This window comes from Geotrypetes seraphini, chromosome 1, assembly GCF_902459505.1.
Source record: "Geotrypetes seraphini chromosome 1, aGeoSer1.1, whole genome shotgun sequence".
Taxonomy (NCBI): Eukaryota; Metazoa; Chordata; class Amphibia; order Gymnophiona; family Dermophiidae; genus Geotrypetes; species Geotrypetes seraphini.
In genome coordinates, this window is record NC_047084.1 from 425,439,520 (window position 1) to 425,458,020 (window position 18,501).

Here is an 18,501-nt window from a genome sequence, read left to right on the forward strand (position 1 = left end):
ATGCTTTACGCTTGTCCTCAAGGTTCTTCATTTTGGGTGGCTGTTTGGCCCACAATAACCCAAATATTTCACATACATGACCCTTTCTCCCTTGATATCTTACTCTCTGGTTCCCTGGCATTATCTTCCTCCCTACCTATACATCATGAACGCTTGTTGATACTATTTTTATTTATTGCTCTTAAACTCATCCTCCAAAACTGGAAAGATACTTCAAAATTACATGCTAGCCATTGGTGGAACTCTGTATGTTTACATATTAAATTTGAGCGTCACATTGCTGAATGTCATAATTCATTATCCTCCTATACTAAAACTTGGTCTCCCTTGCTTGATTACTGTAACTCTGACCTTTGATATTATCTGTTATTTCTTACTCTTTGATAGATTCATGTTACTTTTTCATTACAGGCTTGGACTCTCTCATGGAATGTATATTGTTTTACATATATATACTGCTTTATATGATATGATACTGTTAACTCTGGTGCATATGACATAATAATTTTTATATTTCTCTTATTCCCCGATACTATTCATTCGCCTTCCATGCATATACCTATCTACTGTCATCCGTAGTTTGATGTACTCGACTTGTGTTAATAATTGTTATCTTGTATTCCCCTTTTCGGGAGTACCCTCACTGTTGGTACTTGTTCCTTCTTACAAAATCATTTAATCTCGAGCTTACTCAGTACCAATTTGTGTAACAAAAATGAACAAAAGAAGATGATCTGTGTATGCTTTACTGGAATAGGTTATCTTGGTTTAATATAGGAAAAAAGCAACATGGAAGAATTATAAATAAATACAAACACACACATGAGGCCAGTATCTGTAGCATAGCTCATTTTATTGTTTAGACAGTTTTTGCATAGGAAATATATCCGCTTCCAGTAATTGACTGCAGTATGAGCAGCTGCTAGCAGTATAGGCTGCATATAACAGTAACAATCACATTAAAGTCAAGCTTGATTTACACCATTCAAAAACTTGTGGCACTTTTGAGTTCACTGGTCTACCCAAAAGAACATTACATATTGTCCTCCAACCAGGCACTATAAAACCTTTGCTAATGCTCTGGCAAAAGCCAGATTCTTGATGGCAGAGGCTCAGGTTGCAAAAAGAGTGGGTACCTCTAGTGTAATGCATCCTACCACTAATGGCTGTTACACTGAGGTTGGGCATGCACCATTTCTTTTTGTCTTATTTTTTTTTTTTCCCTTATAATACAAGCATCAGTATTTATGGCCTTGAGGAATAGGAAATGCCAAAAGTTTGAGAATGGATCAACCCTGGTGTGTAGCTAGCAAGCAATAACTGACTACTTTGTCACATACAGTTGTACTAAATGTAACTAGAGAAACACACAGCCCTACGAAGGATGTTCTCAGAGAAGTATCATTGAGATGGGGGTACCTCTTCCCAGTTTACTAGAAGTTCTATATGATATAAGCACAAATTAACAGCATAATGAAGACATAATCTAAATGCAGCTTTTTGAAAAGCCTATGCCTGGGATCGAGTTACCCCTCACATTCTACGTGTTGTAGATACTTTATTTTTTTTCTCGAAAATGTTATCTGAAACATATTTACAACTGAACTCAACAGAGACTGTGAAATTGAACAGGCACTGCTCATTAGTTTGAGTTTTTTGGTAAACATTTTGCTGGTTTTTTTTTTTTTTTTTTTTTTTTGTTTCTTTCTTGTTTTGCATCAACTTTTATCAGTCCACGCAACTTCAATGCCCTCAGTGAAGGATGCATATTAGCCCATACTGCTTTTCTTAAACAAAAAAAAAAAAAAAAAATACTTCCTTCTGCATAAAGAGATACATTGTCACATCAGTCCCTGTAGCAGTTTCAAACCCATTCTGTCAAAAATACAGTAATATAAAGACTGGCTTTAGTGTCACTAGCTTGCACTGCTCTCCATTTTGTGTAGACCATCTTTAATGTGTTTTACCATGCAAAAAAAATAGTATACCAGGCTTAGTTCAAAACACTTATATGCTAGTGGCACTGAAGCCTGTTTCATAAATTCAACATACATTAGAAATGTAACACACAAATATTTCTAAAGAGTAATAACTAGTGAACCATTTTATTATTAAAAAAAAAACAAAAAACCTACTTACAACCATTGAAGAAAAAAATGCAACAAAACTGTGTAAAAATTGACCAGTTCCAACTCATCCCTTTCCCCAATTTTATACCATTAATGATGTGACCAACAGAAGTGTGGCATGGAAACAGCACAAAGAGTTGTCATGGCAATAAGTTTGGCTGATGCAAAGGTCATTGTACAGGGTCAAAGGCAAAAATCAGTGGTCCAAGCTAGCCTCCAACTGCAGTGCTCCACCACGCCCACACAATTATTTGTGAAATTAGAAAAAATAAAAATAAAAAATAAAAGCAAGGAACAGGGGAATTAGCAGAAAGTGCAAAGAAGGTGGCATTCAATTTTTGTATGGCTCCTTCTATACAAATGAATGTTCAATTTGAGCTTTTCCTGTTGAACTTGTTTAGCCTGTACATTTAAACATTTTCTAGGAAAACCAATAAAATTAATATAAACAAAGAGTCCAGGAAGCATGCAGCTGGTTATTGAAGACCTTGCTAGAAAATATGGACTATACTGGATGTCATGCTCAGGGCCTAACTGCCAGCAACATTAGAGTTGTATTTTTGTCTTATTAATGAATACTGTACACTGAATATGGGATAGCACTTTGCGGGCCTTCATAATTTCACACAGTACACACAATTTAGAATCTAGGTAAAGAACACACACTGGTGTCACAGCCGAGTACATCCCTATACAAACTCTTTCCATGAAGTCCTTATGAAGCAATAAGGTTCGAGTCCATAAACCCTTCTCCCTGAGGACATGGTGATATGAGACATAATTACTGATTTAAGTTCTTTGCTTTCTCATGAATGCTCTGTGAACCTAATCTTAAATACCAACATGTAACAATCACAAAATGTTTTCTTTCTAAAGGCCACATATACTAATAAAAAGACAGTGTTGTTTCCAACGTCCCAAAATGTTCTGAAAACCAACCTTTCCAATACTAAATACAACAAAATAACCTTCATAAAATATAACTTTTCTCCATTTACAATTTCTTTTAAAGGATTAGAAACCTATACTTTTCAAGTATAGGAACCTGTGAAATAATTCCTAAGAAGGACAGGATTTTTCAGTACATAAATTAAGAGACTGGAGAGTTTTAACCCAAGTCCAGTTTCTATGCAAGGAATATTCTTGTCTTACTTTTAAAAAAATGGAAATAAAATATATCCCCATTACAAATGTTAAAAAGTTAGCTTTATAAACAAGGGTACTTTAATTAAAAAGAAGTTCTTAACAAAACTATACAGCGTACAAATTACTGTTTACTAGATAGGTGGTTCTTTAAAAAGAGCATTTGCTCTCTCTGCTTGCAGCTACACAGACTCACTCACAAATTGTAATGAAGCTGCCCACCCGAACATCACCTCACAACCATATTGCTATAATTAATATTGTTTCTCGCCATGTTTTATGTACAGTTTCCTTCACTGCTTTATTTTTGTTTTCCTCAGTTAAGCCTCAAATTTTCATGTCGCTCCAGGGGAAACACGCTTCGGGGCACTGCCAAATGACCAAGGCTGCAAAGCAACTGAATAAAGCAAAACAGTGCACATAGAACGGGGTGACTTCATTTAGTCAGAATACACTTCCTGGTGAGAGAGGAGGCGGAAGACTGGATTTGAGCTGCTTGAATAACTTGCTTAATCAGATGAGAGTACAGGGAAGGGGAGGAGTCAAATTACCATTTCTGTTGTCTCTAAGTCAAAGCAGGCTTTGTTACTGGAGAGTCAAAAAAATAAGAATCCCATAGAGGAAGAAAGAGCCCTGTTCAATTACGCTTTTTCTCAATTTTTCATTATAGGGTGGCATGGAAAGCAGTCCTTCTAAATGGCTCCTGCCATACATCTCACCTAACAAATTTTGCTTATCGTACCTTTCCTTGTTTTTTTCTTGAGTGAATCAAATATTTGATTAGGAACTGGGTTCAGATTACACAATATCTAAAAAAAATTATTACACTTACAAATGGAGCTGTGATAGCCTGATTCTGCAGCAAAACTTTGGAATATTAGACTAAAAGCAAAGGCAAAGAATGAGGCCATAGCCTACATCAGTAATGTGCCCAATATGGAATTAGCAATTAGAGTGCTTGGAGAGGGACCGTAAACTTATTTGTTTGGCCTCTCCAATCAAAATTTCTACTTTGCTGCCTCTGACGGGGAGAGTTACTCAAACACAGTAATTCAGTTTATAATCCTGGTTCATAAAAAATGTTCATCATTAAATGATGTGCTTTTTTATTGAAAGCAAAAGTTCAAACTGGTAGGGGCTCATATTAAGATCCCCTATGGCTCAATTATTCTCATTGCCCATTTACTGAATTAAAGCACAGATTGTAGGGTTCAAAAAAGAGCATGTTGTATATATTTGATTTCATTTGGGGCATATATTCATCTAAATTATTTGTTTCTTTTTTCTTTCATTATTGAGTTCCATATAAGAGGAACTATTAAAAAATTATTTAACAAAAAAAGTGCCTTTATGTATGTGTCAGCATTTCAAGGGTACATACAAGTAACAATTCACACCTTGTAGCCATTAAGGTCGTCATTTTTTAAATTGTTCCAGATGCTTTACTGTGTTCCCTTAGAGACAGCACATTACACATTGAATCGCAATGTTCAAGCTTCTTCTGATTTATACATGCTCTCACTGACATCACAAATGACCTCAAGCACTGCATGAACCACAAAGATACTAGAATCTGTCTATGATATCACTTGTGACTCACTTGCTACCAAGGCCAAATCCAGGCCCCCCCAGGTGAATCAATTAAAGAATTTAAAATGTGATTAAGTACATTTTAAACAATGTCCCCTTTGTATTTTTTACATTCAAATCATGACCTCCTCTATAAAGAACGAATAACAAATCAACTAAGAAAGGGAGGTATACCAGTATATGTCTACAGGGAACATAAACTGTGCAAATTTAAATATGTTATCCCAAATGTTACAAGGGTCTCTCTTCCTCACCTTGAGACTTGATTTCTACAAACAAAATGGAAACAATATATATATTAAAAAGTAATTCCTCAAGTCAAGTCTGCCTCCAGTGGAATCCATTAATTTTATTAAAAAAAAATTAAAAAAATCCAGAATTGAGTTCATCTTGCACCCCAGGTGGAAAATTGAAAGGAAGAAACCAATATGAGAGATTCTCACAGTAGGGCAAAAAAGTTGCTTTGCAGCCAGTGCCTGGCTAGGTGTATGGCTTCACAGTTACACTGTAAAGAATTCCAATATCTTCCCACCTCCCATCTATCTCAACAATACATATATATAGATATATATATATACACACACACACACATACATATGTGAATATATATATGTGTGTGTTTTTATGTATGTATTTATGTATATAAAACTCCTCTTGCCATCCCTTAGGACCTCATCACACTGCAAAAATAGCAGTACCCACTTTGGTCAATTAAAACAAAATTAACGAAAATGCATACAACATTCTTTTTTTTTCTTTTTCTTTTTATATGCGAACTTACCTAGAATAACCAATACAGCTAAAAGCACTACCTACATAGGCAAAACTTGGTATTGCATAATTCGTATAAATTGGAATCTACCCCCTCTCTTTTTTCCTCCCCACCCCATCCCCTGCCCTCCCAAATATTAATTGGAAGATGAAAAACATGAAAGTTAAATAGAAAAAACACCAAAATACTGAAAATATTGCTGGTCGATTACAATTTTTTTTTTCTCTTAAGCAGTAACTATACACAGCCATGATATGCTTTTTATAAATGTGAGATAAAGGTATAACTGTTTTAAAAAATCCAGGATGTCGCATAGGCTTTTTATTTAATCCCCTCTGGAGTACAAAATATTTTGTCATAAAAATGGTAAAAGATTTTAAATGATAATAAATGCAGCAAAACAAGTGTAGTGACGCCACTTTTTTTTAATATTTCAAGGCAAGGCACGTAATGTGGACATTATATCTTCGTGCAAATTAGGATTACTGAAAAGAATAATTGTAATTGTTTTTGTTCTCAGCTATTTTATTTTGTTTTAAAGAGACAGAGAGGCAAAGTGTGTCAAATCATGCTCGTTATAATTCTGTCAATGCTAGAAACTTGTTGAACAAGGCTCATTTTCAGAAAGCACCATGCAAGTTTTTTTAAGCACCCTTGCAATTACATTTCCTTCAGAGTGCATTTTTATATATATTTATATTTCATATATATCTCATATATATTTTAGCTATCTTTATTTTTTTCATAGATCTGGTATTTCCAGTCTGTAAGCTTTTCTCTTGCTACAATGGCTTTGCCTCTTATTTTAAATTTTATTTTGCCTCTGTAATGCAGATTTTCATAGAAATCTTTTTTTTTTGTATGTGCTACAAGCTCTTCTTGCAACCAGTAAATTTTAAATAAATAAATCCTGCCTCAGCAGAGCCCAGATGCTAAACCAATATAAGTGCTATATCCGCCATCCATCTAATCCTCTAAAGTACATGATTTGTCTGGGTTCAATGCCTTTCAGATCCTCTCAAAAGTGAGAGAAAAAAATACATTTGTTCAAAATTCTTCAAAAAATTTATATTAGTCCCCTCTATTTAGAGTCCAAGAAGACAGGTAGACTTATAGTGATCCCCTAATATACTTTATAAATGGCACTTGCCTGTTTTTATTGTGGGGAAGGGGAACATATAAGTGACTTATACTGTTGCATGAGGAGGTAACACTGTACCTACACTGAAGCTTTTCCTCAGAAGAGCCTTAATTTTGAACTCATTTTGAATTTCAAACTGGGTCACACACTAAGAAAGGCTGGGTTAAGGACAAATGTTTGATACTCTTTTTCTTGAAATCTGTATTGGTAACTAAAAGACTATATAGACTCCATTTACTTTTCACTTTGTAAAAATGTGAACATTTACAAAATGGCTGCCCAGGAGCCCTATGGCCTCTGTAGCTCTGCTGCCATATTCTAACCTTTGTTTTATGAGGCTAGAACCAGGAATAGTGATCCCATGCGTAAACAACAAGAATACTAGACCGATAAAACTAGCTTATCATGCAAATATTAAGGCATCTAGAAAGTCAGTTAAAATATATTGTCATAAGAGACTGAACATCTATATCCCAGTAGACTTCAGATAACAAAGGCTAGTTTAGCAGGAGCTGCATTCTACCCATCAGTGAGAAACCATTGACCCTTTCTTGTGTCTCAATAGAGTTTCAACCGTAAAGGGAAATTAGTGATTGTAAGTGCTGCAATTGCTGGTCTGTTTTTCTTCTCTTTCTTAATTTTTTAAATATGTCCAGTCTCGCTTTTTTTTTCCTTTTAATTCTCCCATTCTTTCTCCTTCAGATTTTTCTCAGTTGCTTGTTTCTGCTTGAAGGAAAGGTTCTCCAATAAGGTTCAGTCCATAATTTTGGACATTTGTTGGCAAGATTGGAGTCCTGTTTGATACTTGAAAAGGGACTAAGCTAGCCCAGGTACCAGGACTGAAAAAGAAAAAAAAAATAAACACTTGCTGGTTAGTTTCATGACAGAACAATATTCTATTATTTTCTTACTAACAGTGATTCTTCACTATGATTTCAATGGTCAAACATTATAGGACATGCTTACTAAAATGCACTAAGAATTAGCATTTGAATGAGCACATAAGTGTGGTAATGTATTACTCTGACAGCTCATACTAATTTATATAATAGGGTAGGAAATGGGTGGGCTATGGGGCAGCAAAAGGACACAGACTGTGTATTGTTGATCCATGGTACTTTTTTTGCATACTGTCTCTTGTGCAGTTAAGTGACAATTGGATACTTGGGAACCTATAAATAGGTACCTATAAATAGGTGCCCAGAAGGCACTTGGTATGAGCCTATAATATAAAGGAACATAGTCACCTACTTTCTTTATAGAACACTAGAAACTGTGAAAATTCACACCTAAAAAGTAGATTCAAGCAATTATACCAGACAGGATTCAATAGGTTACACCCCTGAATCTTGCCATACTCTGCCTAGGCATTTACCCACCTGTAAAATACATGCTATAGAAAATATGTGTATGTTTGAAGACTAGAATTCTGGCATTTGTGTGCATGTCTGCATACATGCCATTATTCTAATGAATTAACATGCATAATCTGTGTATATCTATTAAAACATACCTTATAGAATTACCCTGTTAGTGTACGCATTATTAACTCATGTAACATGCAATAATGTGTACTCATAGAATAGCACTGAGTGCCACATTTGATGCCCAGGAGTAATTTTCAGTGTCCAATTTGGGCATGCATCCCTGATATTCTATAATATTGCATGCAAATTTTGGTAACACTCCTGACCCACCCATGCACTTCCCATGGCCATGCCCCCTTTTGGCCAGCATGCTATGGGATAGCATGTAGCAAAAGGTGTGCTCAATTATTGGCATTAATTGGCTCTCTAAGCAATTTAATTGGGTACATATTTTATATTGGTACCAAATTTGGGGCATTTAGGGAAAATTCTATAAATGGTGTCCCAATTGTAGGTGGTAGTAGGCATTCTACCGCAGTCTAACCAGCCAATCGAGATGCACGTAATTTTAAAAAAACGAGGCAGGCTGCCTACACTGCAGGCATTTTCGTGAGCCTAGGTGATTAATAGGGCTGCTTAAGCTCACCCAAGTCTAGGTGTGAGCATGGTTTCTCCATGAAGTGGCCTTAGGGAAGCTTAAGCAATGGGTAACTGAAATGTAGGGTGTACATTTCAAATAGATGCAGCCTCTGAGCTGATCGCGGAAAGGGAATCTCCCTGCCATGATCAGTTTAGCGGCCGCAGCAGGGAACCCGTCCCCCACCCCATGAGGTCAGCTGGCAGGAGGGGTGCCAACTTCCTCCTGATGGAACCCCCGAAGGCCCCCCCGAATGTCCACGGCAGGAGTGCCCAATTCCTCCTGCCGTAACAGCGAACCCTCCTCACACAGTATATGTCAGGAGGGATGGCCACTCCCTCCTGCTACCACCCCCCGAGGCAGGAGGGATGCCTACTCCATCCTGTCACTGGTTTCATCATCCCTGAACCCCACCAAACACTCCCCAATTCCACCCCGACACTCCCTGACTCTACCCTGACACTCCCAGATACCCCAACATCCCCCTGACACTCCCCAACTCCACCTGAGCAACTCTCCGACACCCCCATGATCCCCCTGCCACCCCAAATGTCCCCATACCTTTATCTGATGCCCAGCAAGAGGGATTCCCACTGTCTCCTGCTGGCAAGCCCACAACTGCAAAATGGCAGGCCTTCCTCTTTCCTGTGTATTCTGTGATGCACCGGGGAGGGGCCTAAGGCCCTGATTGGCTTAAATGCCTAAGGCCTCTCCCAAAGAAGTGCCCTTAGGCACCGGGCCAACCAGAGTCTTAGACCTCCTTCCCAGTGTGTCCTGGGATGCACTGGATGTGGCCTAAGATTCCAATTGACCATGGGAGTGGCTTTAGGTATCTGGTCAATCGGAGTCTAAGGCCACTCCCAGTGCATTCTAGGATGCACATGGAAGGAGGCCTAAGACCCTGCTGTGGGGGGTGGGGGGGCTTCTGGGGTTCTGGCAGGAGGGAGTAGGCATCCCTCCTGCTGGCTGACTTCGCAGGGGGAATGGGTTTCTTGCTGCGGCTGCTAAACTGATTGCAGCAGGGAGATTCCCTAGCTGTGATTAGCTCAGTGGCAATGCGATTCTTTAACTTGCACCTGTGACATGGATGCAGGTTAGAAAATCGGGATGGTTAGGCGGGGTTAGGCATCTGTCCATCAGGATAGATGCAATTCTATATAGAACACCCATGTGCGATTTTCAAAAGCCGCTTAGGCAGCTGCTGAGACCAGGCATCCTATACAGAATCAAGCCTTTAATGTCTTCATATCTTAGAACTTTCTTACTATAAAATCTTTTTTATCAATGGTTTTGTTTATTTTTCTATTTTGTACTATTAGTGCTCAGAAAAGGCTGTTCTCTCAGCAACAAGTGCTTATTTTTCACACCAACGTGACAAACACCTCAATCATTGCACTAATACATTTTAAAGCAGTTTATTCAGAAAATGTATTTATTTAACAATTTATATACCACATAAAACTATGTGGTTAACATATTGGTTACACAGATAATATCCTTATTGCCCTTTGCTTGCATACATATGTACAAACAGTAGACAGACACATTATCAATCCTCCTGTTTGTACTTATCTTCTGGGGTTTTTTGATGCAAACTGAAGAGAAGTCCTACAAGTGGGTCATGAAAATGTTATAATGAATAAGAGATTTATGGTTATGGAATATACATCGTTTATTTTTATTTTTAGAGTTATCCCCTGAAGAAGCCAGTAAAGCGAAACTGGGATCCCAGTCAGGAAATAATTTGATGGGGTGCTGAGCCAGGAATATATTGAAAAATTGTTTCACCCTGAAAATCATTGCAGAATATAAGAGAATTGCTTCTGTTTGGAACAGAAGATAAGTACAAACTGAAGGAATTAAAGTTTAATATTACCGTATATACTTGAATATAAACTGAGATTTTGGGGCAAAAAAAAAATGGCCCAAAAATGTGGGTCTTGGTTTATATTCAGGTCCTCAAGTCATCACGCTCTCCTGCCCCCACCTGGAGCTGTTGCAGGCCTTCTGCAGTCTGCTTAAGCCCTGGTAGTCCAGCGGTGAGCCAGGACAAGAGCGATTCTTCCCATGTCCTATCCCAGCCAACTATTAACCACCCTGTGTCCTTCCCTCCTCCTGGACCACTCTCCAACCTATATTTTGAACCCTGGTGATCCTGCACTGAAGTGGGGCAGGAGCAATTTTTCTTCGCTTCTGCCCATGTAGAGCCGCAATCTGAAATGGATGCACAAGTTCCCGGGGCAATCTCATGAGACCATGAGAACTCACGAGACTGCCCTGGGAGCTTGTGCAGCCATGTTGGAGAGGGAGGCGGGAGGAAAGCAGGGTGATTAACAGTTGGCTGGGACAGGATGCGGGAAGGATTGCTCCTGTCCCGGCTCACCGCTGAACCACCAGGGCTTAAGACAGGTCCGTGGGAGGCCTGCAATGGGTCCAGGAAGTGGGAGGGAGGCTTGGTGGTTAGCTGGCTGGGACAGAACTTGGGAAGGATTGCTCCTGTCCCAGCTCACTGCTGGACCACCAGGGCTTAAGGATCAGTTTATATTCGAGTATATATGGTATTTTCTGAATAAACTGCTTTAAAATGCATTAGTGTGATGATTGGGAAGGTTTGTCACAGTGTGAAAAATGGATACTTGCTGCTGAGAGAGCAGCCTTTTCTGAGCACTAATAGCACAAAATAGAAAAATAAACAAAATCACTGATTAAAAAAAAGATTTTATAGTAAGTTCTAGGACAGTGGTATTCAACCCAGTCCTTAGGGACCACCTGGCCAGTCGGGTTTTCAGGATATCCACAATGAATATGGATGACAGAGACTTTGAAAACCCGACTTGATCTCTCAGCAGCAAGTATCCATTTTTCACACTGTGACAAACCTTCCCACTAAAGCATTTTAAAGCAGTTTATTCAGAAAATACCATATATACTCGAATATAAACTGACTGGGTTGAATATAAAGGACTGGGTTGAATACCACTGGTCTAGGATATGAAGACATTAAGGGCTCCTTTTACGAAGCTGCGTTAGCGGTTCAACGTGCGTAATAGCGCGCACTAAACTGCTGGCCGCGCTAGCCGCTACCGCCTCCTCTTGAGCAGGCGGTAGTTTTTCGTCTAGCGCATGATAAAAAGTCAAGCACGATAAAGCCGCTAACGTGGCTTCGTAAAAGGAGCCCTAAATATATGAAAGACCTGGAAATGTAAATATATATCTCCCCATAGTTAAAAAGTGAAAGCCTAATTTTTGGCCTCATATATAGAATCTGGGGGTAACTATATGGGGAGACGCTGGGAAGTTCCCCTGCAGCTAGTCACACAACCTTTGCATTTACCACATGCCAATTTTTGCATTTAACATTCAGTAAGTGCAAATTTTTACTTCACTTTAGTAATGAGGCTCCACTATGTTTTATACTTTAGAAAATTCCTAACCAGTAGTTAACATTCAACTTCAATGGGTATTTCACATTACTAGCGTGCAGAATAGTTATTGATTTACATTGAAAAACAAAGGTCAAAAGACAAAAAAAATCTTTAAAAGCATGCTGTTTTGATAGACAACTAGTTGTCTTGTATTAGTGTCTTGTATTAGTGCCCCTAATGCCACTGCAGCAGACATAAATAGAACATGGTAGTAAAAATTGGTGAAGACGATGCGCAGAATAGCTACTTTCTTTCCTATGCCATTTTGGACCTTTGCCATAGGTAGGGTTACCATATAGCGCCAGAAAAAGGAGGATGGATTGAGATATCCGGGTTTTACTTCCATTGCTCTCTATCCATCCTTCTTTTTCTGGAGCCATTTAGTAACCCACTAAATGGCTCCAGAAAAAGAAGGATGGATACATGGCAAAGGTACAAAATGGCATGGTTTCATTTGTGCTTTGTCACATATACTTTTTTTTCCACAGGAACCGAAACAAAATTACACACACAAAAAAATTTACTCATTAAAACTTGTAGAATAGTTTCTTTTTTTAAATAAATATGTGAAGCCACTGCTTCTCAGCCCGGTCCTCAGGACATACCCAGCCAGTCAGGTTATCTAGAGCAGTGTTTCTCAGCCCGGTCCTGAAATACCCCTTTGCCAGTCAGGTTTTCAGGATATCCACAATGGATATGCATAAACTTGATTTGCATACACTGCCTCCATCATATGCAAATTTCTTTCATGCATATTCATTGCAGATATGCTGAAAACCTGACTGGCAAGGGGGTACTGCAGGACCGGGCTGAGAAACACTGCTCTATCCACAATCCACCGCTCTATCCACAATGAATATTCATGAGATTTGCATGTACTGCTTCCTTGGAAATCCTGAAAGCATAACTGGCTGGATGTGCCCACGGATTAGGCTGGGGACCATTGCTTTAAGCAAAAAATATCAGCAAACGCATACCAGGCCTCTTTGCTAAGCTGTGTTATCCATTTAATGTGGACATTAACATGAGCTAGCAGCATAGCTCCTACATAGTATGGATAATTTCCCATATTAAACAACTAATACAGATGAAGTTGAGGAATGGCTGAAGGACATATCTGACAGTTAATACGAAGGTCATTACCACATAACTGTTAAAGTGGTTGATAACATTGTTAATGTCATTTCAAAACGTACAGTTAACTATACCATATGTTATCTGCCATGCAACGTGACTTTTTCTGGCATTAACTGCAAGACAAAATACTTTGAATGCTTCCTCCCCCCACAACAGTTAATGCAGATCGTCTGAAGTTAGCATATGTTAATTTTGTCTTACCAGACCATAGTGGATGGACTTCTATGGTCTGTGTCCTGTCTATCGCATGACAGATCGGGGGAGGGGGCTGGAGATAGCTGTTTATGGCAACTCCAGCCATGGGAAAGTGTGGGGCAGTGTAGCCGATGCCAGACAGACTTCTACGGTCTCCATCCCATATGCGACAAAAAGGATCAAGAGCAATTATGCACAGGCCACTTTCTACCACAACTTAGTAAACAAACGACTTAGCCCCCTCTAAATTTGTCACCTATTTGAAGTCATTGGACAGATGCTATCCAAACAGGACTTGATGAAATTTCTCCCTTGAGGCCAGTATGCCAACATCGACCTTCTGACACCCCTTGGTATACTAAATAACTACAAGAATTGAAGCGCAGAGCACTTGTGGTGGAAAAATCATTTCCAAGATATGCTAATCAAGTGTAAGACACAACTTCTATACTACAACTTCGATACTACAACTTCTCACTTATAGGCAAAGGCTAACTATTTCTCTAAATTGTTAAGATCAGGTACCAATCCAGCACATTGCCTTTTCTATTTTACTTCCACTATAATTAACAAAAAGGCTCTTTTCGCTGAGAAAACTATTCGCTTGTCATCAGATAGTTTGGCTTAAGCATTCTTGCAGAAAGTTATTACACTGCGAGAGGCTTTGCTAGCCACTCTTATCTTCCCCAGACGAGTATTGGGAAAGTTTGCTAAACTCTTCTGGGATGTTCAAATGGACATCCTTTGACATCCCTTCTATGACCACACTCTCATTCTAAAACATATCAGACTTACTTTCTGTATGCTTGATCTCTTTCCAGTATCATGGCTAAGAGCCCCTATCCAGGGTCTCATACCTTTCATTTTCTCAATGATCATTGATAGTCTGTCTTCAGGCTTTGTTCCACCAGAATAGAAAAAAATCCGTTGTCTGCCATCTCCTCAAAAAACCCTATCCTCGACCCTTCCTTGCCATATAATTATTGCCCAGTATCCAACTTTAATTTTCTTTCTAAAAATCTTGAAAAAGTAGTCTACCAGCAACTATCTTCACATGTTGAACAATCTCTGATCCTGCGACCTCATCAGACCAGCTTGTCACTCCACTTCTGAGCAATCTACATTCTACACTCAACTCTGGCAAAATCTCATTAGTCATTTAGTTAGACCCCCTTGGCCATGTTCAATTTAGTTGATCACCAACTATTACCATCACAATTAACTGAAACTGGAATCTCGGGTACAGTTTGGGCATGGTTTGCATCTTTCTTGCCAGAACAGACACCTATAGTCACCTACCAATCCACCACCTCATATAGTCATAACCTTACCTGTGGAGTTCCTCAGGGCTCCCTCTTCTCTCCCATTTTATTCCACAACTTCATCAGTCCGCTAGCAACCCTTATTCAATCATTTAACATCAATTTATTTTTTATTTACACAAATGACATTTTGCTTGCTGTCCTTGCTCACCATATTCCCCTGATCTTACCCTTCTACAATCATGTTTCTGTGCTCTCTCATAGACTTAGGCGTAATCCCGATAAAATGGTTGCAACCTACTCACCCTCAGCGACATGGCAAATGAGGTTTAACGTGGATAAGTATAAGTTGATAGTATAAAAGGAAGTGGGAACGGACAATGAGCACTCCACTGAAGAACACTGATGTAAAACCAACTTGTTTATTTCATAAAAGGACATAAGCAGAAGCTGGGTCCACAACTTCTGTTTGTGTCCTTTTATGAAATAAACAAGTTGGTTTTACATCAGTGTTCTTCAGTAGAATGCTCATTGTCCGTTTCCACTTCCTTTTATACTGTTTTATACCTGTGGGTTCTCTGTCCTGTTGGACTTTTTGGTGTTTGTTTGTTTAAGGGTAAGGTGATTTATGTCAGTAACAAAAATCTTATACACGAATACAGGATGTCTGAAGCAGTGCTCGGAGAGACCCCCCCCCCAGGAAAGAGACTTGGGAGTACTGGTCGACAAGTCAATGAAGCCATCTGCGCAATGAGCAGCGGTGGCAAAAAGGGCAAACAGAATGCTAGGAATGATTATGAAGGAATGACTATGAAACAGATCGGAGAAGGTTATCATGCCGCTTTACCGGGCCATGGTATGCCCCCACCTGGAATACTGCGTCCAGCTCTGGTCGCCGTACATGAAGAAGGACACGGTATTACTCGAAAGGGTCCAGAGAAGAGTGACTAAAATGGTTAAGGGGCTGGAGGAGTTGCCGTAGAGTGAGAGATTAGAGAAACGAGGCCTCTCCTCCCTTGAAAAGAGGAGACTGAGAGGGGACATGATCGAAACATTCAAGATAATGAAGGGAATAGACTTAGTAGATAAAGACAGATTGTTCACCCTCTCCAAGGTAGAGAAAACGAGAGGGCACTCTCTAAAGTTAAAAGGGGATAAATTTCGTACAAACATAAGGAAGTTCTTCTTTACCCAGAGAGTGGTAGAAAACTGGAATGCTCTTCTGGAGGCTGTTATTGGAGAAAACACCCTCCAGGGATTCAAGACAAAGTTGGACAAGTTCATGCTGAACCAGAATGTACGCAGGTGGGGCTAGACTCAGTTAGGGCACTGGTCTTTGACCTACAGGCCGCTGGGGGAGTGGACTGCTGGGCATGATGGACCACTGGTCTTACCCAGCAGCGGCAATTCTTATGTTCTTATTCAATAGGACTATTCAGACGGTATCCAGCTTTTGATATCTAGGGGTTATACTGTATTCCGAACTATCATTTCAAAAACAGATCTCGCAAACTTTTCAGTCCTGGACTTTAAGTAATCGAGAGCCTTGTATTGGTGATGTCATTTAAAGGTTGGAGGAGCACTTTAATATTGTGAGAGTGCAGGGTTGACACTGACAGGTTGAAGCGTCTTTTTGATCCGAGCCGCCATTAGTTGAGGAGTTACACCAGTAAGTTGCAGCAGTGTTGACCAAGCCACAATACTTAGGCAATTGTGCTGAGATCAGACCTGTTTGTCTGTTTTTCATTTAAGTAAGTTTGTTTTTTTAAAATATTTGCAGGCGATAATTGTAATGTTGGTGTGGGAATGTTAGTCACTGAATAGTGAGTATGTGCATGTTTTGAATGTTAGAGATAAGAGGACAAGGTTTGAGTTGAAAGGTCTGAAGGGAAGGACTAGAGGGCCTGTTTAGTTGAGTAGAAATGATGGGCTTTTGCCCCTTTTTTGCAAAGTTATAATGTTGCAACCGTAAAATTGCAATGTGCAACTGCAAAGCAGTTGTTTAAGCATTTTGTGTGTTAGGTCAGTCTTCCAGGGCCTGCTAGCTTACTTAGTATTTCTTTCATATAGCATTTGTGTATAATCGTTTAGGCTGTTTAATTATTTAGTTGATTGTTCATTATGTTTGTTGTAGGGAGTTGTTGCTTGATTGTTTGCTATGTTTGGGTTCTAGTGAAAGGTCACTTTGGGCAGCAACAAAACTTAGAGACTTGAAGAAAGCACAGATGTTTATTCAGCATATGCGGACCCCTGAGCCCCTAGCTTGCTTCAGAAGTCCAGAAACCAGGAAGTTACAGAGATATATATACATTCTTCTGGCTATACAACTGAATTCTAGAAAAAACTTTTCACGTGTTACTTTTCTTAACAATCAATGGTCCTAAGCTCACACTAGCAGGTCACTAGCAGGTCACTTATCTAAGCCCTCAGTCGTTTATGCTGAAATAGCCATAAGAAGCTAGAATGCCCAAGCTAACACCCAGTGCAGGCAGGCTAGAACATGAGATAAGTTAGATCAGCAGCTAAACATAATTCAGCATTTTATTAAAGAGAAAACTTAGTTCAACACTTAGGAAAACCAGTCCCAGATTCCTTCACTAGTAGCAGCACCCGTGTTCAATTTGTACTGATCTCCTGGAGAAGCCTAGGGTGAAACGGATCCCATTGGGATCAGGATTTCTGCAATAAAGCTGTCTTTTTTGTTTTTGATTTTATAAAGCATTTTGATAGTAAAAATAAGATAAAACAGAATCTATGAGGGATTTTTTTTTAAGACCGATGATTAAAGAGATATCCCATTCAATTGATCAGTATTGGCGGCTTGAAATGAGTTGAAGGGAGTCTGAGGTCTTTTCCCCCCTTTCTTTTTAATGGAATTTAGAGCCAGTACTTGCTGGTCTTAAATTTATGCCTACCATGCATTTGGCTAGATTTATGAGCCTATGGGGTCCTTTTACTTAGCTGGCCTTAGCATGCCCCTACACAGTATTTCCCCCCCCCCCCCATGTGATAAGACTATTTTTATCACAGCCAGAAAATGGCCAATTTCTATTTCTTCAAATAAATGGCATCAGCTAATTTTTCCATTAACATGTGGCCATTAAAAAAAATATTGTGGGAGCACTTACTGACACCCATTTTGTATACTGCAGGATGTCAGATCATGTCCCTTTGTAAGCCCTTTTAAGCTGCACTAAGTGCACACTAGCACTTACTGCAGTTGAGTAAAAGGATCCTAACTTAGGTGACCAGTGTTGAAAATTTATACTAAATTCCTACATTTTTTCCTGCCCTACATCCACCCTAGTTGCCACCCATATTTTATTCTCCTAAATTTAGAAGTTTAGGGAAATGTTAAGAATACATTTAGGAATTCAGCCCTAAGAAATTTTCAAAGAGGCCAATTTAGAAGATAAACTGTCATAGCTAGACGTATAAACCCCTTAAACATCAGTCTCTTTGGCTCCTATATTATCCTACATTTAGGCGATCAGCTTTTATTTTGAATATTTAGCCCCCAGTTTCTTTTCCGGAAGGGTTCAATTCTGTAAACGGCAGCCAAATTGGCCAGCGCCTAGAAAAATGGTACTGGCCATGTGTCAATCACATTAAGGCACCGTTTACAGAATCGCGGCTAGTGGCACCTATGTAAAAACTTAGGAGCCTGAAATGTAGGCAAGAGTTTTAAAGGCCTACATTTCAG

At 39.2% G+C, this 18,501-nt stretch overlaps 1 protein-coding gene across 7 annotated transcripts in view; it reads right to left on the reverse strand.

Annotated features, from left to right (window-relative positions):
• Positions 1–1,175: 1,175 nt before the first annotated feature.
• Positions 1,176–18,501, reverse strand: part of NFIB (nuclear factor I B) — a 649,011-nt gene continuing 631,685 nt past the window's right edge. For all 7 annotated transcript variants that reach the window (XM_033918988.1, XM_033918969.1, XM_033919008.1 and 4 more), the window contains one exon: positions 1,176–7,614. In XM_033918988.1, the coding sequence (XP_033774879.1) occupies positions 7,485–7,614 (130 nt within the window). In that variant the 3' untranslated portion in view covers positions 1,176–7,484. The remainder of the gene's footprint in view (positions 7,615–18,501) is intronic.